Source organism: Ciconia boyciana, chromosome 14, assembly GCF_034638445.1.
Source record: "Ciconia boyciana chromosome 14, ASM3463844v1, whole genome shotgun sequence".
Classification (NCBI taxonomy): domain Eukaryota; kingdom Metazoa; phylum Chordata; class Aves; order Ciconiiformes; family Ciconiidae; genus Ciconia; species Ciconia boyciana.
In genome coordinates this window covers 16,413,287-16,439,558 of record NC_132947.1, presented here as the reverse complement: position 1 = coordinate 16,439,558, position 26,272 = coordinate 16,413,287, and the positions used below count along the sequence as shown (strand labels likewise).

At 41.8% G+C, this 26,272-nt stretch overlaps 1 protein-coding gene across 2 annotated transcripts in view; it reads left to right on the top strand.

Moving 5' to 3' along the window:
* The first annotated feature begins 5,066 nt into the window (after nt 1-5,066).
* UQCC1 (ubiquinol-cytochrome c reductase complex assembly factor 1) overlaps nt 5,067-26,272 on the top strand; it is a 48,523-nt gene continuing 27,317 nt past the window's right edge. Inside the window, exons 1-6 of one of the 2 annotated variants that reach the window (XM_072879288.1) lie at nt 5,067-5,135; nt 8,792-8,896; nt 10,535-10,639; nt 14,261-14,368; nt 17,154-17,226; nt 23,351-23,408. In XM_072879288.1, the coding sequence (XP_072735389.1) occupies nt 5,112-5,135; nt 8,792-8,896; nt 10,535-10,639; nt 14,261-14,368; nt 17,154-17,226; nt 23,351-23,408 (473 nt within the window). In that variant the 5' untranslated portion in view covers nt 5,067-5,111. The remainder of the gene's footprint in view (nt 5,136-8,791; nt 8,897-10,534; nt 10,640-14,260; nt 14,369-17,153; nt 17,227-23,350; nt 23,409-26,272) is intronic. The other variant, XM_072879287.1, reaches the window with a different exon arrangement.

Genomic DNA, 26,272 nt, shown 5'->3' with positions numbered 1-26,272 from the left:
CTAAGTACATTTAGTACTGAAGTGGAGGATGGTCTAGATAATCTTTTTAGCTACATACCTACAAATTTGCAAATGTTTGTAATTAATTATGCCAACCAAAGACCGATAAAGCAACCCAGAATCAAAGTCTCAGTCTATACCATAGCCTAGAACACTCAAGCAAGGGCAAACATTTTAAAACTAGCAAATCATCGAAGCATCATAGCCGGCCTGGAACATTTTGACAACACTTCTTCATGTAAAAATGAGTTTCTCTAAACTGAAGTTTTGGGAGTAGATAAATACCCACATTTTGACATGGTGGCATTCTGAGACCAGCATGGAATCGCTGGGCAAAATACAGAGCCTTTGTCGCACTCTCCCCGTGGAGAACAGCCGGTGACCTAGGCTGGGGTAATAGTTCTGTGCAATACTATCAATCTTCAAGCTTTGCCCTAATTAAGATTAAGGGATTTTAATCTGAATTTTTCACACCAAGGGTGGTCATCACAATTATGCTAGAGAGGCCTCTGCCTCTCTTCCAATCTTTCTTGTGGTACTTTATACCACTAATTAGCAGTTCACTGAATCAGAAAGTCAGATTCTGTTCTGATAAATATTTCATTACCAGGTGTCCCAGTCTCCCAGTTGATAAAACTCAACTCTTCTGTTGCAACTCTTCTTTCCTTACATACTCTGCAAATAGGCTGCCTGCAATTAAATGGGGCTGTGGTCCTGAAAAACAGTTAAGCCAGTAGAAGGCCACCTGAGACTAGATCAAGATAGCAGTAGGAATAAGATAAAAATTCCTATGCTGGCTTACACATGCTAAATGGAATCAAAATTGTTAAAAAGAAATGTTAGGCACAACTTGGATCTGTCAGTTGTTTTGAGGGGCTCGGTTTTGTCAATCATCCACTTGATTTTGGTGTAGTATTTTAACACTGAAGAAATGCCTGTGTGATTTTAACCCCAGCCCTTCACTGCTAGCTCGGTCCTGCTTTTGGGCTAAAAAAATCACAGTCCCTTGTTGTCTCCATTCTTGGCAATAAGGGGATTTGGACCCTTATCCTATCTTCACATATCTGGATAACAGGTGGATATAGAATTTTTCCTCCATGAATTCTTTCAAGTCTGGATAAGCTTCACACTCACCCTTTGTGTTTGGATGCTTGCTGGACTAAGGCTTTAACTAACAGCCTAGAATTATATCCCCCTTCCTGTTCTGCACAGGAGTTGATTTGTCAAAATGAAGCCTTGCCAACCACCATAACAGCCTTAACATAGACCCTGCATGCTCTAGAAAACCTTATGCTCTGCAGAGCCAAAGTTAAACTGAACCCATAGCAGGCCCCAACACAGTGTCTGTTCTTGCACAGCTTCAGGAAGTGTTAGTCATTCTGCACATCTGGGCTAGAATGATCCCAAGAGGGCCTGGGAAGGCATCCTGGGCCTGCCTGGATTCTGCTGTGAAATGCCAGCACAGGATCTCAGCAAGAGCAGTTCAAGTATCCTGGTGTCTCACAACGGCCACCTGGGGAAAAAGTTTTTTCCCTGTGCTTGCCTGTTTGGCGACAGGGCTTCAGGGTGATTGTTACTACTTCTCCCCTTATCCCCTTCTATTACCTGCAGGAAAGGAATCACTACCATCACAAGGACGACTGCTGACAGCAGCCGCAGTCAGGATGGCAGTTTGACAATATGGCTAAGCTGACTGAATAGCTGGCTGCTGCCAAAACAGCCGATCCGCTCTCCCCATTCTGTCCCCAGATACACATTCCTGGCATTCCTCTGGTCCTGAGGAGAGCTGGTTCAGGTAGCTAAGCTCACAGAAAATTAATCCTACTAAACACAAAAGACAATTTTCTGCTGGTGTAGCTCCTTCAACCAGCTTATTGGCTCAGCGTTCATTAGATGAATGCTAGTGCTACCACAGCCAGGGGCAGGACCACTCCTTTCAGCAATTAGTAATTTTATCTGCTTAGTTGTATTGTCAAACTGTACCCTTACTTCATCCACCAGCCCCATCTAACCAGACACGCAGGAGCAAAGGGAGGCCTCTTGCACCATCCTGACATGCGTGGATCATCACTGCACCCATTTGTATGGACGCAGCCTGTAGGACTGCACAGCATGGCCCCAGTCACCAGAAGCAACCATTCCTGCTGTCATCAGGCTTTTCCTCCACCACCAGTGTCCTAAAGAGAGGACTTTGTGGGTAGGTCGTAGAGAGTCATCTCTCCACATGGCTTTCGCTTGGTTTCTGCACACTGCTTCTCTACCTTCAGCACACAGCAGTCCTATATCCCTTCTTGGTCACACTTAAAAAATGGCAAACATCACCTATTTGGAGGATTCTGCAATTCCTCACTCTCTCCCTTCTATGCCTCTGCCCTCCCCCAAACTCTGAGTCTGTGCTCATTGCTGTTTCCACACACTGGTGCCTGATCAGTATCCTCTCTCATTCTCCATGCATGCATACATCCGGTCCCACCGCTGCTGTTCTCCAGCATGTTTTAGTACATTCAGGGAAAGAAGTTTCTCTGTCCCTCTTTGTTTTCCATTTCTCCTTCACTTAAACTCCTCTAGACTACCTTCTCTCAGCCCATGATTTGTGGCCCCTTATCTCCTCCCTCTAACAGCTGCTCCCTCCAGCCACTTAGAGTGGCAAACTCGAAGCCAGCTGCCAGGCCTGCAAGTAAGAGAGAAGACAGGATTGAAGCCAGAGGAGGAAGCCCATTAAATATAATCTTATCAATAAATTAATTATTATAATAAATAATGTGCAACTTACTTTATAATTCATTATATAAATTAAATATCATCATATCCTTTCTGATTCTTTCCTGTTCAGTCACCTGGCTGCCAACACACCTAAGGCCATTGTTAATGTTCCCCAACATGTTTTAGCACATTCATGAAAGCAAGTTTCTCTGCCATGAATGGCATCGGAGGAAAGAACACCAGCAGTTAGATAGGAACTTTGCTGCCCTGTGTCTGAGACTTCTTGTTGTTGCTGGTTAAAATGCTCTCCCAGGAGCAGTTCCACATGGAAGATTCATTATGACTGAGGTAAGACTCATGCAGTTGTGGAATTGCCCACTGAGCAGAGCTGAATGGTGGGAACTAGAGGACAGCAAGGACTGTGTACATAAAGGGGAGTAAATTGCCAGTGCTCTGAGGAAATCCCCTTAGAGTCGAAATTGAAATTCAGATCCACCTCCAACTCTTCCATCTCCCTGTCCCTTTCGGAAGCAGTCTGATGTGCTGTTCTGTGCATATGAGGTAGCTGTGTTCAGCTAGGCTGACATGAAAATGGCTTAGTGCTACATGGAGAATGACATAACAGTGACAGGCAAAGGAATCTTAGGTAAGACAGTAATTTTCTCCAACTGAAATGTGTCAAAATCCTCCTGTGCATCACTAGGTAAGAACAACAGAAACCCAGGTGAGTGTCAGGAGCTGGCATGCTCAGCATATTTATCACACAGCTCCGAGTTAGAAAGTGTCCACTACGGTGGACAGACTACTGCACACCACTGAGACTCCTCTGCTACTGACAGAAGTCTTTTCTCTGTACAACTATACACTGTAGGGGTTCTTGAGCTTCATCACTTTTAATGACTCTTACTCATTAATGTCAAAGAGGAGGCTTCAGAAAAGTGTAATCATCCTCCTCCATTGCCTTCTCACACAAAATTTGCTGTTAAGAATGGTATTTAATATTGCTTTGAGTCTAATACGTGGAGGACAGCTAAGCAAACAGAAAGAAGCAGAGCTAGCTTTAACCCTCCTCCCTAGAATTAGCCACAGGCACAAGAATGAAATGAAACATAGCATATCCCTGACAGAGATCTACAGTTCCCTGTGTTGTTCAACATCCAGCCCCATGTCAGAACAACTCGTTCACTAAACACGTTGTCAGATACAGTTAAACCTATTTCAGCAGATAGCTGCGGTGAGTCAGAACATCTCAGAAAAGACTGTCTGCAGGCACAGGGATCTGGGATGGCTGTGGAAAGGAAGTCCAAGCAGGTGATTCCATTGGCCCCATGAGGCCTGACATTTAAGAACATATGAAAGATTTCTAAGGACTACTGTGGAGTTTCAGGGCCATTAAAGCAGCTGCTACTGCCCTCTTGAGAAGCTGACATCCCAGTAAATATGCTGGGAAAGAGAGTAGAAGAACATTATAGTTCCCCAAGTCCTTTAAGCCAGCACTGCTGCTGAAAAGAGCAGCCTCGCTCTCTTCGCCAGCTGCTCTTGCTCACATCTGCACCAGCCTCCCATGTACCAGGACTAACATTTGTGAGGTGATGTGGATGTGATCCAGATTAAGACTAACCTGGCAAAACAAGCCAGCTCATTTCAGCCCATCGGGTTGCTGCTCAGGTTCACTCTGCGGCCTCATGAAAGCTGGTGCCAGCAGAAGCAAGTAGTAGGGAATACGCACCAGGGACAGGTGGGATCGCTCCTGGCAGCAAGGTGCTGGCTCCAGGGCCTGCGGGGACACTGGCATGAGGGGCTCTGCCATATTCTCCTGTACTACCACTGTGAAATCCCTGTGCTGGCACCTGCGCAGGCTCACGCAGATGCCGTCTCCTGCTTGGGGCAGCCAGAATGGCCAGATCAACCTCAGCCAGAGGAAACCATCGCTGCTTTCACGCTGCTCTCTCTGCTGCCAAGCAGCAGACTGAAAGCATAGCCACCATCCCCCTTAGGGGTCGGGCCCTCCAGAGGAGAGGGCTGACACCGACGGGCAGGCACGGATTCGCCACCTTTCCCCCCTCCGAGCCACACGCCAACCCAGGCCCGGAACCTCCCCTCCTTTCTGCCGCCGCCGCCGCCGCCTCACACCACCGCTTCCCCCGGCGGCACAGCCTGTCAGCCGCGCGCCCCTCTCCGGGCCGCTCCGCGCAGCGGCGGCCGCCAAGCGCCCACAGCGCGCGCGCGCGCGCGGAACAGCCCCGCCACCACCGCCGCCGCCGCCGCCGCCGCCGCGCGGGGCTCCGCCCCCGCCACCACTAGCCGCCGCGCGGCTCCGCCCCCTTCCGCCCCGCGCATGCGCAGTCGGCGGGGCGGAAGGGGCCGGGGCGGGCTCGCCGCGCCGCCGGAAGCGGCGCCGGGGATCCATGGCGGCGCTGGTGCGAGCCGTGGTGAGTGGCGGCGGCGGCCGGGGTCGCCTTCTCCGCCCCGGGGCGGCGCGGCGCGACGCTGAGGGAACGAGCGACGTGTGCGGCCGGGCGCGTCTCCGCGGGGTTGTCCCGGCGCCGCCCCTGTGGCGCCTGGGCTGTCCGCACGGTCCCGCCAGTTCCCGCAGGCCGCCCCGTGCGCGGCTTGTCCACGGCGTGGCCTCCCCCCAGACAACGTGCATAAGGAAGAGGCTGTTCGGCGGTGTTCGCGAAGCCGTGGGGGTGTCTGCGGGGGGTTGCGGCACCCAACGGCTGTTCCCGCCTCCCCGTGGCCCCCTCCCCCGGCAGTGGTCTCTGGTGAAGGAGCGGGTCGAGCTTTTCCTTCAGAGTTTGTGTTTACATAAGAATTATGCAAGGCTTTATTACTCCTGACTGGGGCTTGAGAAATATTTATTTTCAGTCTGGTACTTCTCTTGTTGCTTTGAGCAGAGCATATGTGCCCAGTGGGGTGGGGATTGCCATTCTTAGGGATTTCCTTCTCACTTTAGAGGTGCTTGATAGCAAGGATAATATAAAGTTTCCAATTCCTGTGCTATGTGGAAGAGTTTGGGTTCCTATGAATGAGTGAGAGTGGATTACTAATGACGCAACCCCTTTCTTCTTTCTCATGCATTTGTGTACTTTTTTTTTCTTTCTATTAGCCTTTAAAGTCCTTGCAGCAGAGTACCACTTCTTAGCATATAGTCTAGAAAAGGGAAGTTTGTGCCTGGGTCTGATATTCTGTCACAACACAAATACAGGGATGGCCAGCGCTGCTAGGTGGAGACAGATTCGTCAGGAAAATGAAAGGCCTTGAGTCAGAGGGCAATATCGACTTATGAAATTAATCCAAGTACTTGGAACTGATGTCTCAGGGTGTGGTTTTTACAAGCATGGTGAGCCCTGTCCTTTCAGCTCTCAAGCTGAAAGCAACTGAGAGCAAACCTGCCTCAGAGCAGCTGAAATGCAGTGAGCTTGAGTTCCTGCTTCCTCCTCCCATCCCTGCTCTTTCTCCTTGCTCATGTCTTTGTACTGTTGCCTACCAGTGCCTCCTCCAGCATTTTTCTTGGTCCCTATGATCCAAATGCTGGAGCAGCAGAACCATGGCAACATAAAAATAGTTTCCTGCAGTTTTAATGCATTAAAGAGGCAATCACTAGCGAAAAGAGAAGGGAAAGCCAGGCGGGAGGGGAGCAGGGAGAGTGGTAGAGAAGCAGTGAGTCACCAGATGGGTTCAGCTGTCTGTGTAGCTGTACCCCCAGGGTGTGGTTTGCAATTGAAACCTGCTTGCAGAAGGTGAAGGACTTGTCTCCTAGGCTTACCTGGGCAACTCCTCCTCTCCCAGCTGCTTCTGGCATTCATACGGCAAAGTAAGCTGATTCAGCGTTTCAGCCTGGCCAGAAAAATATCTCTTTGGAGGAGAGGAGATGTAGTTGTTTGCCATTTTTGCAATCTGAATTGTGTAATCAGAGAAGCACCTGAGCTGTAGTAAGTGGTGGGAGTACACAGTTGGGAGGCAGGGGACTTCTGACAGCAGCAACATGCTTCAGCTCAAGCTTTGCTGATCCTTGGCATTTCCCAGCATCTGCTTTTGCATTAGAATTTAATAGTTACCTAATCGTATGAAAATAAGTCTTCAAACTTTCAGTGTCTCTTCTTTGTACTGGAAATAAGAAAGGAGATTTTTTTTTTCTTCTGTCTTCAAGCCTTCTGAGGAGCTCACAGCATTTGATACAGTCCTCATTACTGTCCAGACATTTCAGCTCTGCTAGTTAATACTGCCATTATGATAAAGCTGTTCTTTACCTAAGAGGAGATCTTGATGAATAGTTTGTCTGCTACCTAAGGCTCTCCTAATGGTTGCCAGGAGGATTTAGAAGACCATAGTGATATTCTTTCATCTGTAAGTTGACAAGGCAGCTAGCTGCAGGAGGTGTTTGTGCTGTCTGCAGACTATTCCTGAGTAATCCTGTTCAGTTTATTCTTGGTACCTTTTCTTCCAGCCAAATGGAGAAGTAAAAGTAGCACTTGTAATTTGAAAGGAAAGTTATGTTCTGCAAACAGTGATGCTGGCTTAGGGAAGATTCCTTAGCTCATCGTGTTCCCTTTCTGTTGCTCTGCTGCTTTCTGCTGTTGTCTTTTTCTTTATTACTTGATTGTTTATCACATCTTGCCTTTTAAGTGTGTGTATGCTCATTTTATGTTTTCATATGTCTCTGTCGAGTTTTGTTGCAGTAGTGCTTTTCAACAGCTATAAAACCCAGTATATTCAGGCTCTAAGACATATTGCAACCTGGGCATGTTTTCCTTCTTATTACAAAGAAAAAGCCTCAAAAAATCCTGTCACATGCCTTGGAATCTTGTAGTAATTATTTATAAAAAATGGTGAATTTTCTTTCTCACTTAAGTGTTTGTTAAACTGTTCATGTCAGAGCACTGGATTACCTCAAGAAGTACTTTGTGGTACTCAGCTGAAAAGTCTTTTTGGATAGAAATGTATCATTTTCATAATTTTACTTGTTGGGTAGTGATGTTACAGCGAAAGAGCAGAAACTAAGTAGTCTCGCTACAGTACAAGGTGTAGTAGTAGTGAACACTAACCACATTTGTTATGGTAGTGCATCTCTCCTCTCACAGTTCTTAAAAACCCAGATCAGTTCCCTTAATGGATTACAAGTGCAGCGCCGTGAGGAGCTGACGAGGAACAGCCTGAGGATGCAGTACACTGCACCTCAGGGGCAGCAGTGACTGTGCAGGTCCAGGGAACGGGGAACAGGAACTAAAGTTGGCTTTGTATCTGTTCCTCCTAATCTTTGGGCAGATCTGCTGGTCTCATAGTTGTCCTTTCATTGGGCACCACTAAGAATTTGACTGCCCACCCCGTCAGGTATTTACACAAATTGATAAGATTTCCCTGGAGTCTTCTTTTCTCAAAGCTAAACCTCTCCTCTATGTTGGATGCTTCAATCTCTTAATCATCTTTGTGGCCAATTGAAAATGAAGCTATTTTTATTAGAAAAAAGCATATCCATTCTAATAATATATACATTATTTCCAGTATTACTGTAGAACATGTATGAAGGAGGCAAATATTGTACCAACTTGAATATTGCAGAGAATGAAAGGTGCAAAGAAAGTGCAGGCAAAGAAAACCCTGCCTCTTTTCCATATTACCTGACAGTTTCATTACAGAAAATAATTATCTTCATTGAAATTTATTGGGACAATATACCCTTTTGAAATACTAAAATTCTTAGCTGTGCCTAAGTAAAGTAAGACAAAGATGCATAAAACCTGAGAATTGGATGAGGGCTTTTTAGAGATCACTCGGTCAATTGAAGAATACTTCTTAAGCATTTGAATTTATTGTATAGATATAAAAATTGTGGTGTAGTTTTATGATGTAGACAGCCCACGATTTCCTTTGACTGATACGTTTCTGCCATCAAACTTGGGTTGCATGCTTGTACGGGAAGGCAAGATTTTTTAAAAATCAAAATTTATACTTCTGTCAAGTGCAAGTTGGGAGTGTAATCTGAGGATTGTTGTATAAATGAATAAAACTTGTGGAAGCAGGAGGACAGTTTAACTGTTTCTGAGTATTGGGGTCCGTTTCTTCATTGCTACTCTCTCTGTTCCAGAGCTGCCAGAGTGGAGTAACTCAATGGATAGCAGCATGCAGTGGATTATTACGGACAACCGCAGTCCAAGGCCAGTGTAGACGGATGCTTTATGGTATTTTCCAGGTAGGATATCAGAGCATGCTAAAGTGCGTTTAAAAATAAAAAAGAGGATAAGTTTAAGTTAGTAAGAAAAAGTAATGGTTTTTAAATAAAGAGGCTTCCAAAAGTGATGTCTTCACTGTCTGTGTATTGCTGAAATATCAAGGCAACTTAAAAGCTTTCTGCTGCTAAAAGGGTGAGCTCCCACTCTTTATTACACAGTTGTCTTCGTTCCAGTTATGTAGTCTTTTAATGGATCCAAATGATCTGTGCTGAGTAGATTAAATGCAGAAGTCCAAATGTAGGTGTCATTTTTCCAAAGCAGCTATTACAAGCTAGTCATGATTCCATGTAATTTCCAGCACTTTGTTTTATAGAATGTCTGCACTGTACAGTAGCCTTGGACTTTGTAGTACTAATGGTATCTTTATCTAGCACAGCATGACATTAAGTAGTGTTGTTTTAGTGGAAAGTACTGATTTGCAGTTTTGCTTGAGTTCTGTTATAGCATGCATAGTGTCACATTGTGTCTATCCATAGTAAATTAACTAGAACATAATGTAATAGCAGTTAATAATAAAGAAGTGAAAAATGTGTAGAAATGGGAATAGATGCAGGCTATCTGAACAGAATTAGAGTATATCTCTTGATGTTTCCTTGCATGCAATGAAATGAGAGGAGATTAAGCTGCTTCTTTGTCTTCCTGTATGTTACAACTTTTATCAGAGCACCATGACTTACAGAATTATAAACTTACCTGTAAGCTCTTTGGCTTGGATGTCTCTTCTCAGGTAGGACCTTCCAGTCCTGGGAAAATTGCCTGTGCTTTTGTGGCACAACCATACTATTAAAGCACCAGTCCATATCAAGTCGCATATGATGTTGGGAGTAGAGAGGGAAATGAGCAGTTGTGAATTTGATTGATAAAGGTGGGCTTACTCTGAGCCACTAGTAGATTCAGTAGACTTCTGGGAATGACTACGCTGAACAAACCAGCATATTTACTTTGTCTGAATTTATTCATAAACAAGTTAATGCTAATCTGGGTATTCTGGGAGCCTGTGATAGGTGTTCTGTTCAGTGTGCAGCTTCTTACCTGGAGATACCACTCACTCCTACTTGATAGTTTTTGTTATTGTGCAGTAGCTCTGTAATACAAATCATGTGGTGTGAAGTTATAGTGGTTGTAGTGATAGCTTTTACCCTGTAATTTGTTTTGCTCAAATCCTGGCCGCAAAGACAACTGAATGGACTATAAAGTTGTAGATAAAAATAGCATAAACTCTGTTCCTCTGCAAGGCCAGGACAAAGATTTATTCTTTATTAAGAGACAAAACCCATAATTAGAAGTAGTGTGTGAGAAAATGAAAGCAGATAGCCTGTGGTTTTTGAGAGTGGAGTGTTCTGCCAGTCCATTCCATCAGTACATTTACGGAACACTAGAAAATGCGTGGTGTGGAGCATTAAACATGGACAACCATTTTGTTTGTAACAGTTATGATAATAAATTTGTGCTTTTTGTTATATGAAGTTTTTCAGGATTAGACTGAACTGTAATTGACTTGGAAGTGAACTAAGAGTAATTGATGTAAAGTTAAGTGTTTACTAGTCAATGGTCTTTTCATTTTTTTCTTTTCTTTTTTTTTTTATCATTTTTACTAGAGACGCCAGGCTGGCCAGTTCCAACTGTCTAAATCCTGTGGTGGATTGATTCAAGCCAATGGAGCCATTACACAGCAAAACAGATTGTTTTACAATACAAATAAGGTTAGAAGAGTTTGATGGTTTTATTGTCGGAGAGCACATTGTGCTAGGGATTATACAGATACAGGTAACAAAATACTTTTCAAAACATGTAGGAGGTAATTCAACTTTTATATAAAATGTTTTAGCATAGCGTGAACCAATAATTTGAGAAGTGCTCTCTGTTCCTTTCCAGAAAATGAAGTGCTAGCATAGGAAGGTGCAGTTACAGTTGGGTTATCTGGGGTGAAGGTTCCAATGATAAGTCTGAGGGCTTCTTTCCAATGAGGAAAGAAACTAAGTTAAGAAGAGTAGTTATTGGGGTGGGGTGGGGCAGATGTTCCTTTCTTACCTTTAAAAAGGGAAACATGGAAGTTGCTCATACATATTAGAAGTCCTGATTCTTTAGTTTGGGAATAATGTGTAATGACAGTTTTTCCTTTCTATCTGCTAAACACTGAAAATTGTCATGCAATCTACCAATAACGAGTAATTATTGTGTAATAATTTATTTACTGTTCATCTGTACTATTTTGTTTGTGGCCTCTGCATCCCTTACATTTATTGTCTTTTGTCTTGGAATAGAAGTTTTCTGGAGCATGAATCATCTCCATAAAATTAGTTTAGCACTTAATCCAAGGGAGTCAGCGTGTCTCAACTAATAAATAACCTGATCCTGCTCTTGTTAATGCAATGTGAGGAAAATGGCAAAATGGAATGTGTGCATGAGAAACAAGGGGACAGAAGGGAAAAGAAAGTTAGGGATTGACGGGTAAAGCTTGCATATAAACAACAATCCCAGTTTGCTATCTGCCTAATTGTGTATTTTGCTGGTGTAGAGTTAGAGGTAAATACTAAGAAGTATTTTAAATCGGTTATTTTGACATGGATAGACAAAATGAAGGAAAACGAGGAGATCTGTGGAAGGAAAGAACCCCTGGCTGCTGTTTGCATCTAGTTCTTAATTAGAGGGTTTCCTCTTTTTAGTCAATTTTTCAGTGTTTTTCAGCTGGTGAGGTAAACCAAACATTTTGCAGACAAAGAGACTGAAGCACACAAAATGGCTTGCACAATTTACCATGGCCAGAGCTAAGGATAGAATCCAGGCTCTTAAACATGGTGCGTATCCCTAGTCCCTATGTCTGCCTGCGCCACCCCTCTGATATCTGCACAAGCATCATTTGCAGAGCAAATCTGGGAGAGCAATGGATGACAAGATGGTAGATCTAACAAGCCAGGAGCGGCATGAATATCTTCAAGGCAGGGGTCAGAGACTTGCTTTTGATGTATTGGAAAGGGCTAGGGGAGGGGTACAAAGGTTGAAAGATTAATCAGGAAACTTCCTGGTTAAAATAGCTTTGGTTTAAGAAGCCAGGCAGGATTTATGACCAGAGAGGAAGCAGTTTACAACAGTGTAGGTAAGGTTTGAGGTAGGTTTTTGGACTGCAACCTCATTACTTTGAATAGAGAAATACTTACTCATCTTTGAAATGTGAACTTGACTACGCACTCCTGGTGGGAAACTAGTTTAGAATTAATGGTGAGCTCCAGTTGTTTCATTTTTATATTTGGGGTCAAAATTAAGAGGATTGTTTGCTTTGAACCCTGAATTTCAGGTATTGAGCAGGAAAGTCAGCCTGAGGTGGGCTTATGTCCCTTTCAGTGGCTTGATGAGCTTGTTTTGAGTGAGTTATAGAGAAAACTTCAAAAATATGTTTTATATGTTTTCTAGATCTGACTTTATATACGCTTATAGGACAGTTTAATTGCATTTGGCTGCAGTCCTAGCATTGGCAGAATGAACTGCATACCTCTATCCGTAGGTTGAACCAAACACTCAGTGCTTAAATTCCCTTTCCATCTCCTCCGCTAGTTCAGGCAGACTTGCAGAAGATTGAAGCAAGAATCATGGCATTTCTTAGAAAAAGACAGTCAATCATGTTTTTGGTGATGAGCTAACAACAGTTGAATTGAGATAATTTCAGTTTTTAACTTAACTTCCTCTGCATAATGAAAAATCCATACTGAGAGAGACTTCATAATGCATTTGTAGATAAGAGGCATGTAGTAAAATTAATCTGCCTAGATTCACTAGGGATTTAGTATGATTTTAATTTCTGTGGAGGAGATGAAAGTTGATTTAGTGAGTTTGGTATGGCAGTGGTTATTGGGACACAAGGTCTGCATTGAGCATATCCTAGATACTGAAAAAGGGACTATGAAATGGTTGTTTGTGGCTTCTTATAGGAAAATTGGGAGCATCCAATGAAATGGCAAGGTTGGATTTAAAACAGGCACAAGGGAATTTTTTTTTACATGACTAAACTGTGAAACTTGTGTACCACAACTCTGTGTGTTATGGAGGTTAAATAGTTTCAAACACTGGGGTGCTGAAGGTGCATCCAGTTGTAGCTGCCAAAAATGAAGTGTGGATATGTTTTCTAGTGCAGGAATGACTGTCCAAAGCTGGGCAGGTACACCCCAGGAAGCTGCAGCGTGTGCCGTATTTCTCTGCTTTTGTGTCTCATCCAAGTATCTGCTGCTGGTCCTTGTTGGAGATGGTATCCTGGTCTAAGTGTTTGTTCTGGCCATGTGTGGCAGTCCTTATGTTGCTAAATTGCTTCCCTACTAAGAAGTATGTTTTCTTAGTATGTTCATGTCTTAGGAGGAAGTGTTTAGGGTAAAATTCTGGCAACTTAAAGCAACTTAACATTTCTTTGGTCAGGGAACTTTCTCAGATTACAATGGCTCTCAGCTGTATTCCTCAAGTATATGTAGGAGATTCATGTGCATTAGATTTTGCTTAGATGGGTTAAAAGTAGAGTAGTTTGTTGATAACAAAATGTTTATACTGCATTCTTAATTCATTAGAAATTATTTGTTGGAGTATGAATGGTAATTACTGATGGTTGATTGCTACTGTCAGGATGCTTAGAGGCAGAATGCCACAAAGATTTCTTATCAGTCCAATGGTGTTTAAGATGTGTAGTTAATCTGGAAGAGAACATTTATCTTCATGTTTGCAGACACTGCAAACCATTGAGGACTAAATACTTTCCTGATCCAGATTTTCTGCAAGTACCATTTAGATTAACTGTAAGGGCAATAGCAATCTGGGGGAGCTTTTCAGTAAGAACAATGGCTTCATGTAGCTTCAACAGTTTTAAGATAGAGCTGATTGGTTTTTATGATATATAATTACTCTAGAATATGATATCTCTGTGAGAGTGAGAGAGAGAATGTGAAAGGTTAGCTCTATTTACTCTGTTTCTGTGATTTGTTTGCTCGTTTTATCTGCAAAAGATTTAAGCCCAAGTAAAGACACGCATCTAGAAAGAATACGGGAATCTAGAATGGGAGCCATATTTTGGAAAGCAGGTTTCTGTACAAACTATTTGAGTCTGAGCTTCTAATGGGATGCTTTTATCAAAATGGTTATGCAATGTTTGCATTCATAAACAGAAGAATGTCACACATGAAAAACTAATATTTTGCAGAGAAGACCTAAATATGTATTTGTTTTGTTGAACAAAGAAAGTAAACAAAAAATCTAAAATTCTCTATTAAACTTGTAGCTTTTCTAACTAAAATGATTTGTCAGATTTAATTGCTAAGACTGAAATATGTGATATTTCAATTTTACAGCATCTTTCTGCAAAAGATTCCTTGCAGCCATCTGAAGAGAAAGTGGGTACTTTTACAAGGATAATAGAAGCAATGGGTTTCACTGGACCACTGAAGTATAGCAGATGGGTAAAGCATTAATTTAATAATTCTTTTAGTTGTTTGATACTTTTAGAGTTCTAAAAAGCAAATAAAAAAACCCCACTTTTTTTCTTATGATAGGAGCAGTACTTAATGGAAGAGTTCTAATTGTTACCCGTGCAAATCCCTGGTTTGTGATGTAAGAAATAATAATCCATAGCTTGAACCTCCCTTGATCTATGCATTTCTATCATTGACATAAGTAGGAATATTGTATTTGGTTTGTAAAGTCTTAAGCCTTCTTGAATTTCTTCAGCTATCTTATTTTTCACTTCATTTGTGCACCAAAGAACACAATAACAGCCTTACTAGCTAAGTCAAACACCCACATAGACCATCATCTTGTCTCTAATAATGACCAATTGCAGTTACCTAGAAAGAATTTAATTACAGGAAAAGCATATTATGATACTTGTCTTGTGCTTCTCCAGCCTACAACAGTTGTCTGTTTCAGGACTTCCTGCATGAAACTAGGCATTTTTCTGTAATATCTATTGATGGATTTTTCCTCTATAAATTTGTTCAGTTGCACTTTGAACTCTTGTAAGTTTATAGCATCTATAGCATTCAATATCAGGGAGTTCTATAGCTTGAGTACCTACTGGGGGAAGAAGAACAGTTGTTTTCAGTTGGTGCCTTTTAATTTTGTACTTAAAAAAAAAAGGTGATTATTCTTTCCTTGGAGTGTATGTTCACATTCTCCCTTCCACTGATGATTTTATAGACTCCTATATTCCATAATATCTTAGTCTTTCTCCAGACTAAGGAGACTTAGTTGAACTTGTTTCCGTTATTGAGGCTCTTTCATGTTTTGATTTTTGTTGCCCTTCCCTGCACCTCTTTCAGTGTTCTGTATTTCTGTGACAGGAGGGTCTCCCAAATGGACAGTAGTGAGATACGTTGTGATTGCTCTTTGAGTTGCTGTACAGTAGTAGCTGACTAGGGCAGAGTCACAAACAGGTCCTCCTCTTTCATGTTTTTAAAATAATCCTTTCATAAAGCAGTTGTTAACATTGACTAAATGAGAGCAGTTCTGTAAGAGACACCTTCAGTTCCTTATGCAGAAGGAAGATGATGGAGATGAAATTCATTATTTCTTTGCTTTGAACTAGGACACAGAATAAAGGAGTGAGAGGAAAAGGCAGCTTGAAGGAAGGGCTGAGCCCAACTGTGCAGGAATTAAAACCTATAAGGTGCTTTGAATATCTGCAAGGCGGAGTGGACCTCCTCCGAGACTGATCTGAAACTTGCTGATTGCATCTCGCTCCTCAGAAAGAAAATATAAAGAAAAGATAACTGACACTTAAGGGGGTTAGGTATTTTGGTTAAAATCAGTTGCTTTTAATCAGGTGATTCTAAACCTCATGAGAGAGTAGTTTCTCTCCCATGTGCTTGTGTACATATTGTTGTAATAAAGATTCTTGTTAGCTCTAAGTGTTGATTCAGAGTTCTCCTTAATTGCTACTCTTTACTGCCTGCTTTTGGCTAGGGAACTTGGGTTTGGAGAGAGTTATTTTGTGGTTAGGGCCCAAGAGACACAGTTCATTTTTGGCCTTGCCAGTCAGTGCTCTCTATGAGATCTTAAGGAAGTTTCTTAATATTTCTCTGCTTTTTTCCATTTTCTTATCCCTTCCCCCACACCTCTTCTACACCCTAAAACTTCCATGATTAAATTTCACCAGTTTCTCCTGTGTTACTTGCCTTATTTAAGGGCTGGATTGCAGGAACTGTTCTTTACAATACGTTTTTAATGTCTAGTAATGCCTGGTCTGGGGCAGTGGCTTTCACCGGGGAGATCTCTACTCCCAGGCCAGGCAGCATTTCCTTTAAAAAGGAAACCTTCAGAACTCCAGTAAGCAGTGTAAATTATTTTACTGCAAGAAGTTTAGATGTATACTTGATTTTTGACAGAAGCCTGAGATTATCAAATAAGAAAAATAATGGCTCCTGTGTTTCAGCAGGAGATCAGTTGCAACTTTCTTATTTTTCTTTTGGTTGGAGGAGAGACAAATAATTACTTTGGTAATTTGAAGTGCCATTTGGCAGGCATAGTGCTCATCTCTGTATTATAGTGAGCACTGAGATGATCCCTAGTATATGTCACTAAAAATAAAAAAAAAAAGACAAAGAAAAAAACACAACGAAACAACCCAAACCCAGTGCTGCTTCCTGGCTTAGGTAGGGGAGTGGGCTCTGGAGTTTTCAAATTTTTTTTATTTTTCTCCCCTTGATGTTAGTGAACAGGAATGGCTGACAGCTCTTCTCTTTAAGATCTTTGCTATCAGTTATTGTGTTCTTTGAAGCTTCAGCACATGTATCTTTGCTATAGATGATGCACTAAAGGTGTTTCTGGTGCAATGCCAGGCCAAGAACAAAATTAGAAGTGCCGAAGCACCTGAATATACCTCATGTCATTCATCATTTGGGATTTCTTTCTCCCTGCTGAAGCTTAGTTGGTCAATTTTCATTTCTGTAGGAAAAGAAGATATTTTTGGGACGGCTGGTATGTCACTTGCTTTTTCTGTAATGACAGTATTATATTAAACTAGATTTGGAAGGGTATTCAAGAAGCCATTTAATCATTTTTTGCCTCAAGGCAAGATTGTGTCATTCCTGGGAGATGTAGTTTAATGTGCTCCTGAAAATCTCAAGTGATTGTGATTCTCAAAAGAAGTCTTTTCAGAAAATGATAGTGTATGTATTTAACAAACACAGTAGCCTTCACTAGCTCTCATGATGAATACCTTAAGCATTGTCTTTTCTTTTTCTTTAGAAAATCAAGGTAGCAGCTTTGCGCATGTACACGTGTTGTGTGGAGAAAACTGACTATGAGGAATTTTTTAACAGTAAGTAATGGACTTGATGGTATTTGGACTACTGCCCTGGTGAGAGAACTTCTGATGAAAATTCATTAGATATATTTATACCAGTAAATATGACAGCAAAAAGACTTGTCAGACCCTAACTGTGTGTGGTCAACTAGAAGCCGACTGTACTACAGCATTGCCTTAAGCTCTGAAGTGGCAAGGGTTCAAGGGCAGACTCTGGAGTCTGGGATTGTTACATTTTGCCTGTTGCAATGGAGAACAAGAACAAGGGTGGGATAGGTAAAACCCAGAATATCCTGGACTTTGAAGGCTATTGCCTTTTTTATTACCAAGGGTGGGATAAACTAAGAATCCAGATATCTCTTCCCTTTTTACTGTGGTCAGATGGTCTCTGTGTCCTACCCTGTCCCATGACCAGTTGTGGGAAGGTCCAGTATAACTAGGATGCAGGTATGAGAACCATCCCCATCCACTGATGCACAACTGTGTTTATGATACAGGGTCAGTTAAATCACAGTGTCCTACCTGTCTCTCTTCCTCATGGCTGAGACAGGTTTGACTAGAACTTAGAGACTCTCTACGTTTTACTGACCATGACAGCATGAAACCAGGACACATCTCTTGACTGGGTAGAGAGAATGACTAGAACAGACACAAGTCCCTCCTTTAAGTATGTAGGAATAATACTGGTTTGAACTGGGATGGCTTTTCCATGTTGCACACAGTTTTTTAGCTATTAGCTAAAAAATCTGTTGTTGCTTTTATTAGTGTCAAATCTGGTGTGGTGAATGGGGAAGATGTGTTTTTGAGACTTACGTAAGCTTCAGTAATATTTTATTCTTATGTGAATTATTTCCTATGTCAGTGTGATTTAGCTGGTAGTAAACCTAATGCCTGGATCTGGCCTGTCACCTGAATTCCTGAGCTACCAAATGCTTTCTTATGGCTTTACAACGCACCAGCACAGGTCGGGGCTGCTGCTGCCGCCTCTTGAGAGCTTAGCTGAAGGGACATCTTTGTGTGTTCATCTAGTGCAGAGCTTATTGAGGGTGGTTGGGTACATGGTGTTGCTGCTGCAAGATTTTTCCAATGGCTTTCAGAAGGTTTTCCAAAACTCTGATGTGGTTTCAGTGGTTGCAGGAGTGAGAGAACTCTGTGAGCAGTAGGATTCATCATTAGTGATGAAAAAACTGGAACCTCATTTTTCCTGTGCACACACCTCTCCCCAGCTGTGTGCCCTCTCAGGCTTTCTCAGATAAGTTCTCTTCTGTTTGTCATATTTGCCTCTCAAATAGAGGCTTTGCTATTTTTAACTGGTGTTTCACTATCTCTGTTTAACAGGTTAATTGTACAAAGATATATAAATGTTGCCCTAGATTAAAATTTAAAGGAATTTCAGAACATATCTGTGAAAAAGATACTGGTACAAATTTTCAGGCTCAATACTGAGTAAAATTACTTCAGTTGTATTCTTGATATTGTCTTACTGTTTTAAAGAGAAAATTCCCAGAGCTCCCCCTCACTTTAAACATATCACGAACAGCAGGCAGCCTTTCCTTCAAATGTCACCATTTTCTTCAGAATGTCCTCGTTGCTCCTTTTGTCTTTTTGCTCTGTAGTGCAAGTTGTAGCCAGTCCATCTCTGAATTTACACCCAGGGAAACCTATGTTTACATTGACTTGAGACCATTGTTATATAAGGTACAAGATAGTTTGTTTTGTTGAGATTGACAGGGTGCATGATGCACCCGTTGGTGTTATAAAAATGTCTGTGGTGTTGGGGTCTATGGTTGTGGCTCCAAAGAAATCATTGCTTTCATACAAAAACAGATATAAGAAGATTCTGTTACTTCTATCTACTTACAGCTGCAGCTGTTTGGGGGATTAGCTCTAAAATTTTAACAGGCATGTGATCCACGTTTAAAAAGTAGTTCCCCCAAAACACAGACTTGTGGGGTGGGCGGGAACCTTTTAAATTGATTTTGTTAATGAAGAAGCTTTAGGCTGTGGTTCCATGGGCAGCTGAGTCAACATAGTGTCCAAAGGGAAAAGGCTCACTTCTACATCTTCCTCTGCCTGTGTTCTGGACTGGACAATTATCATGTCCTCTGGTGAACTGTTTAGGTCACTGAAAGAAAACGGCCTAGTTTTTTACTGACTTACTGATTTGCTGTGTTAGTGAATTAAAGTGGCACATGGAAGGGTCTGATGGACAGCAGCTGTGGCATAAAGTAGGTGGTGAGGAGTATATGATTAAGATAGGGGAACATGGCATGAAGCAAGATACCCAACTTTCAGTTCAATTCACCATGTCTTCATCAAACTAGGTCAGTCAGGAGCTGTTTTTTTCTGTTCTGAATTGCTCCTTTTTCAAATAAAGATGGGCATTGCTTAAGCCAGGACTGCAGCTCACTCCCAAAAGAGCAGCCTGGGGGACTAGTAGGAACAGGAAGCAACTAACTTTTAAGGTGATGGAGCAAGTGCAGGTGTGCCTGAGACTATGCTGATGTTGGTGCTGGACACCCACATGATGAATTGCACTGCTTAGGAACCCTAAGAGTAGTAATGGTGTTGCATGGGACCCAGCTCAGGTCTGCCTGAGCCAAAGCTGACTTCTAGACCTAGTGGTGTATTTATGCTTTGCTGCCTCCAGCACTTCTGGCTCTAGTTCCATGGTGTTGAGATATCCAAGTGAACTGCATAGAGTCAGCTCTTGTCTCTGGAGAGCTTATTAGCTTTTTCTCTGCCGTTTGTTAGAGTTGTTAACGTACTGAGCTGGCCTTGGAAACCGTACATCCATGCATGTGTAAAACCATTTGTGGGCTCATTAACCCTTTGTGATCAGAACCAGTTCTTCATAGAGCCCTCTTCAGTGTTTCTGGGCGTGCTTTTGTGATGTGGTTATGTTGTGGCATGAATAACAACTGCAGTGTGACCTTATGGAACTTGGATTGGTATGTGGATTTTGTCAGGCAGTTCTCTGACAGAGGTGACATAGAGTGTACAGACTGGATAGTATGGTGTTGAGGACTAGGACAATGATGGCATTTCATGTCTTGTAGGCTATCTTGCTATCTCAGTGCATTTCTGTTGATACCTAGTGAAATTTCTGAGACTTTCTCTTATGCAATATGAGCCCTGTGAACGGTCTTTCTCTGTATTATGCTGTAGAACAGCAGTTCCCAAAATATGGACTATGGATATGCAAGTCATGAGGCCTCTGTAGTATATAAATGAGGTGTTTTAATTGACTCTCTAGTATTATACTGCAGTTAATTTTATTATACCTGCCATTCTGTTGTCTCTTTGTTTTGTGATCATCCATGCACAAAACTTTGGGAACTCTGCTTTAGAGCCTACATCCCAAATGTCTGTACTGTGCTGCTTATATGAGAAGTGGAGCTGTTTTAGGACTTCAGCTGTTTCTTGTTTAAAGGAGAACAGAGAAGTAGTAGAGGAAATAGCAAGATTAAGTGGTGCCAGGCTTTCTGTGCACAAAGTTTGCAGAGCTTGGGTAGTTCTAACAAAATGAAGGAGGTAGCCACCTGTGAGGAGAGTGTTTCATGCCTAGCCTTAACACTTGAAAGGTCAGAACAGCTTTTAGGACCAAGTAGGTGATACTGAGAGCTGAGCTGAAGTTTGTCTGATGAACATGGAGTGTAGGGTTACCTTGAATTCATCTTGAACTGTTAATACTGTTAATTGCTCCCCTGTCATGCAGCTGCAGTAGTAAAGAGCTGGCCCTATCAAAACAGCCTTTCAGATGGCTCGTAGTGGGGCTACCCAGCAGCTCGAAAGGGCTGGAGTTTACCTACAGGACTCTGGATTCTGTCTGCCTTAGCCCATCAGGTGCCTTATAGGCACTTGCTGCTCTCTGTCATGCTCAGGGGAACCCTGACATAGTGCCCCTGGCTTTTTTCAGGATGTGGGGATATTATCCCATTGCGTCCTTCCTAAAATTGTGGTAGTGGCAAAGATGATCTATCATGAAAGAAAGGCTATGTTCAAGTTTTGCATCCCTTACCTGGTGAATTTTAAGTGCAGAATATGACTGGAGGAAGAGGTAGGTCCTCATAATCCTGAGCATCCATATGTCTTATCGTATGTGGACACATGAACAGGATGTGTTCTGTGGACAGAATAGATTTATTCCCCAGCTGATAATAGTCACAGTAATTTCATATGTAGCTTTACCATCAGACATTTTTTCTGTATCTAACTGTATTCTGAAAGGAATAATTTTCTGTTTAATTGTAGGATGGATCTTTCTCCCCAGTTAGTTTCCCAGAATAAGGTGTTCCAAGCCCCTAAATCTCAGAATTGCCTTCTTTCTAAAAAGCTGATATCTGAGGGCAAGCTTGTTGCTTTAAAGGAGTCATCCCTCCTTTAAATTTATGATGTAGATTGTCCTAATATAGGAGTTAAAAAATGAATTATAAAAATAGAAGTGCAACACTTGGAAAGTTAGAGAAAAAATTCTTCCCTCCTGGGTACTGAGTAGGTCTTTAAAAACTTTATTTCCAGTAGTAGAGGTGTGACCTTTGCTTTCCACTGAAGAGTGATTGCTGTGGTGGGAGACTGGTACATGGTAACTTCTACTTCAGAAACCTCTGTCTGTTGAACTAAGTGTTTTACTCTGAATCTTGCCCGCGGAACCTTCATTTAATGAAGTGGTTTGATTAATGCAAGCATTGTGTACTCTTGCCCTGATTAGAGATGTCTTGGCATGCCTTTAGGTCAAAGTAGTCATTTCTAGGCACATGAACTGTTTCTAATAGGAATGAGAGCGCCAAAAGGGGAGAAGGGTGAGGGAAACTTGTGTTTAATGTCCAAACAGACTGTTAGTGTCTTAGTATAAAGAGTATGTTTATGTCTTAGAGGTGGCATAGGTAATGTATGGGCACTGATGCTGAAGCTTGGCACCTCCTAGGCACTGATGGAGTCACCTCCCTGAGGAGGGAGGAATAGTGATGATTTGCTTGGTTCTTCTGGTGGTTGCCTGACCATAGTTGGCATATAAAAAGAAAGAGGCTGTGAAGAGTATTGCTTCATGATCCAGGTGAATCTCCTTGGTAATACTTGAGAGCCGAGAAGTATAGGAGTCAGGAAGGAATATATTCAACACAGAAAAGATAAGGTTGACTTCCTTGGGGCACATCTGACTGGAGAGTCCATTTCTGAATACTGTCTGGCCTTCTTACAGCTAGGTTTGAACAGTCCGGAAGACAAGACCACGTGCTGGGTAGGCAAAGGTGACTGTGTCAGATCCTTCTCATTAGGTGCTCCTCGTAAAAACTTCTCCAGGAAACAGATGTAGAGGTGGCTTCCTAGGAGGAAGGTTTAAGATTGACAGGAACTGAAGGACTTAATGTCCACATAACCCATAGGTCCATGCTTTTCAAGCATGAGGAAGAGGAATATGGTTTCTGTGCCACATAGCCTAAATCTCCAGCCTCGCATCCTAACAGCATGTGCAGATCCATAGTGTGAACATCCATGTGGACAAACCATCCCTGGGAAACCTAGTGGCTATTGGAGTAGAGCTAAATCTAGAATCAGAAATTGTTTCTAGGGATGGTTGGTGGTTTTAATCCTAATGTAGAATGGCTAGAGGCAGGGTACGCTCAGTGCTGTGGGTTGTACAGCCGTGTAGTAAATCAAAACAGCAGAGTCAGAGCAAAGACCCAGCTAGCACAGTATCCTGTCCCTGGCAGGAGGCAACAGCACATATTAAAGGAAGAGTATAAGAATGGAGCAAAGCATCTGTTGATACTTCCCTGTTACTCTCTACTGCTTTGGGACGTCCTGAGCTAGAAGCCACATGTTTGTCTAATTCTCCATTTTGGATTCCCTCTCCCGCCCTCCCCACTTAGTGTTATCTAAGTGAGTTCAAACACATGAAATCTTTCGGAATCTACAGGGTCCTGTGGCTGCATGTTTAAGCACAAGTGTGACAGTAAATTATGTTTTTTTCTGATATGTATGTACTGTTTAGGGCCAGAAATTAAATTACTAAAATGTATTTAGATTTTGGTGTAGTGGATTTCTGTTAGGTGCAAAACATGATGAAATTCACATTAATATTTAGTTTTGGTTTTGTGTTTTTTTTTTTTCTTTTTTTTTCCCCCCTCCTCTCATCAAGGGTGCCAAATGCCTGATACTTTGAATTCATGGTTTCTAGTAGCCCAGCTTCATGTCTGGTAAGTGAAAAGTAAAATAGTAATATAACTATTTTCAGGAAATAGTGATATGTATTTTAATGTGAGAAAAAGTAGGCTCCATGGTTATTGATAATAGTGGTTATATTCAATTTACTAATTACTGCATTTTAGCAGTTTTCTATTAAAGCACAAAAAGTCCCATAGAGAAGCTAACATCTTCTACATTTCTGAATTCCTCAGTGGTGGAATGATCTTTACCATGAGTTTTCTAAAAGACTTGCTCAGCCTATGTGGAAAAATCTTACTTGGGTGTTTTAGGAAAAGTTTAAATTTATGTAAAAGTGGTTTAAATTGGGAGAATTTGTGGTGATTGAAGTTGCTGCTTGTCAGAAGCATTTAACAAATTATAGCATTGGCATTTATTCTTGCACCTCTGTAACGTACGTGCAGGTTGGTGAATGCCAGCTTGGCTGCACGTAAAAATATTTAACACCTTAAACATTAAGTTTTTTCCTTTTTTCATTTGTGAAAATAGTAGCCAAAAAAATCAGGTTTTCATCTAGCATTACATACTTGTAAAGGTCAGAGGGATGCACAAGGGAGTACAGTAATTTTTGTTAAGTGCCAGATCTTTCAGGAAACTGAAGTCCATAGACTTAGGTTCAGCTATCCAAAGGCTGAAAGGAAGTTTGTACTGAAATAGCTGCACTTAAGCATAGGCCCCTTATTTCCTTGCCTCCTTTTTTTCCCCTTCGCTCCTTTTAATTTCCTGTCTCCTCAATATATTGAAAGATGGGGCAGCTCATTTCACTAAAGAATGAATAAATTAGCAGAACCATTGAAATTATAATCAGTTAATGAAATCAGTGGAATCAAGTAAGAAAGACCCTTGAGATTTGCAGTTTATTTATTTCTTACTGTTTCCTGTGGAAAAAAGGCTTTAACAATTGATAAGCTAATCATTCATATTGATATTTGGAAAACTACTGCAATAAATATTTGAAACCAAACCGTTTGTATCTGGGGAAAAACAAAGAGGGGTAACATGAATCTGCAAAGAACATACTTTTTTTCACATCATCTTGATTTGGCATTGACAGGAAAATGTACCCCGTGATACACAGCAGCAAATTCAAGATACATAATCTTCTTTCATGACAGGCATAAAAATAAACAAGGGGACTATGATAGAGATGAAACTAGTATGGGATAGACACATATTCTTAGATCAAAGCTACATTGGAGAAGGCCAAGAGTTGCCACACTTTGAGCCGGTGATGTTAAGGAGACATTTAATGAGGGAAATTGAAGTACTCTTACATTTAAGATATGGTGGACAGGTTGACAGCAATATACTACACAAGCGGGAAGGAACCAAACCCCTCTACTTCGTATGACAGCAATGGAAATACAGGTGTGGAGGTTAGCACTAAAGGTTAATTTTTCCAAGGTTTATGTGCCTGGCTCCTCTGTGTTCCTGGCAGCTTGACCTAAGGAGTGCTGTCATTCTGGACCACAAATGAGAGATTCAGTTTGATATTCCAGGATACAGAGAAGCACTGCTCACTACCTGGGTCATTGGGAAATGCTGCAGGCTTTCCTTGTGATTAGCTCAGTGACCAGGATCCTGTCATGACATGATTTTGCTTTCACAGTCAGGTTTATTGCTATGTTCTCTGTGATTCTCCTTTCTTTAATCAGTTTGATCTCAGTAAAGTGGGAGCAGCATATTATTGATTCTGCTAGCTCTGGCAAGGTCAAGGACATCCTACCCCTGTCTGAAGGCTCCAATACCTCTGTCTTTCCTGCTGGACCTTTTGCCTCAGAGGCTAGAAACCTTCCTGATCTGGTGGCCAATGACCTGACCATGTAGATTCTGATCACCATCTGTTAAAGTGTTCCTGTTCCACTTTGGCAATGCAGTCTAGATCACTTTCTGGTGTACTTACTTCTTCCCTCTTCTTCAGAGTTTTAGTTTCAACTGATTTAGTGTGTCTTCTGGAGCTGGAGAAGATGAGAATTTTTCCTAGTTTGGTAAACCCCGCCTCCTTTTTGGCTGTTGTCATTGCCCATCACGTTCTAGTCAACTGTTTCTGTGCTTTTTGCATCCCACCTTTTATACACTTAAGGTGCTTGTCATAGCATATGTTCTTGTGTTACAGATTCTGGTCTGTAACAGATTCTGAATCTCTGTCTCTTATTCTTCTTGTCTATGAATAGAGTTTTCCTACTTACCTCCAGTCAGAAAGGGGGGAAATTCAGGCTCTCGTGTTTAGCCTCTGCTTTTGCTATCTTCTTTCAAGATAATGTTCCTTTAGGTACACTCCAGTGCCTTCCAATGCAGTGCTAAAATTATACTTTAGAAAATCAACCTATCAAAATTCTTTCCTGAATATCATGTTTTTATAGGCCGTTTCTGTTACTTCACACCTTTGATGTCAGGAGGACTCTTTCTTTATGTTTATAAGTCCACACCTTTTAGAAAATCTCAAGCTGTTCATCTCCACTGCTGGGTTTGCCTTTTCCCATGCAGTGGCAGTCTAAGTGGAGTATTGGCTGTGTCCAGAGCTGTTATGAAACTGCCAAAGAGATGCCTTTGACCATATTAAGAAATGTCACAGTGCAGGATGTATCATGTAGATACCTAGAGCTCCCTTCATATTTTCACCACACCAAGTATGGTGACATCTCTAAAATATTTAGGTTGAAAATAGAGTGGTGCTACAACTCCTGTTCTGAAAAAGTCAAAGATCTGTTGCAAGAATTCATCTGAGCATTTTGTTTTTCATAAGGAAATCTGCACTTGAGGAGGTGTTGATCAGTCTGAGAGAGTCCAGAGGAGAACAAGAACCACCAAGTATGTTGAAAACAGTTCCTGCAGGAAAAGATTTCTCAAATTTGCA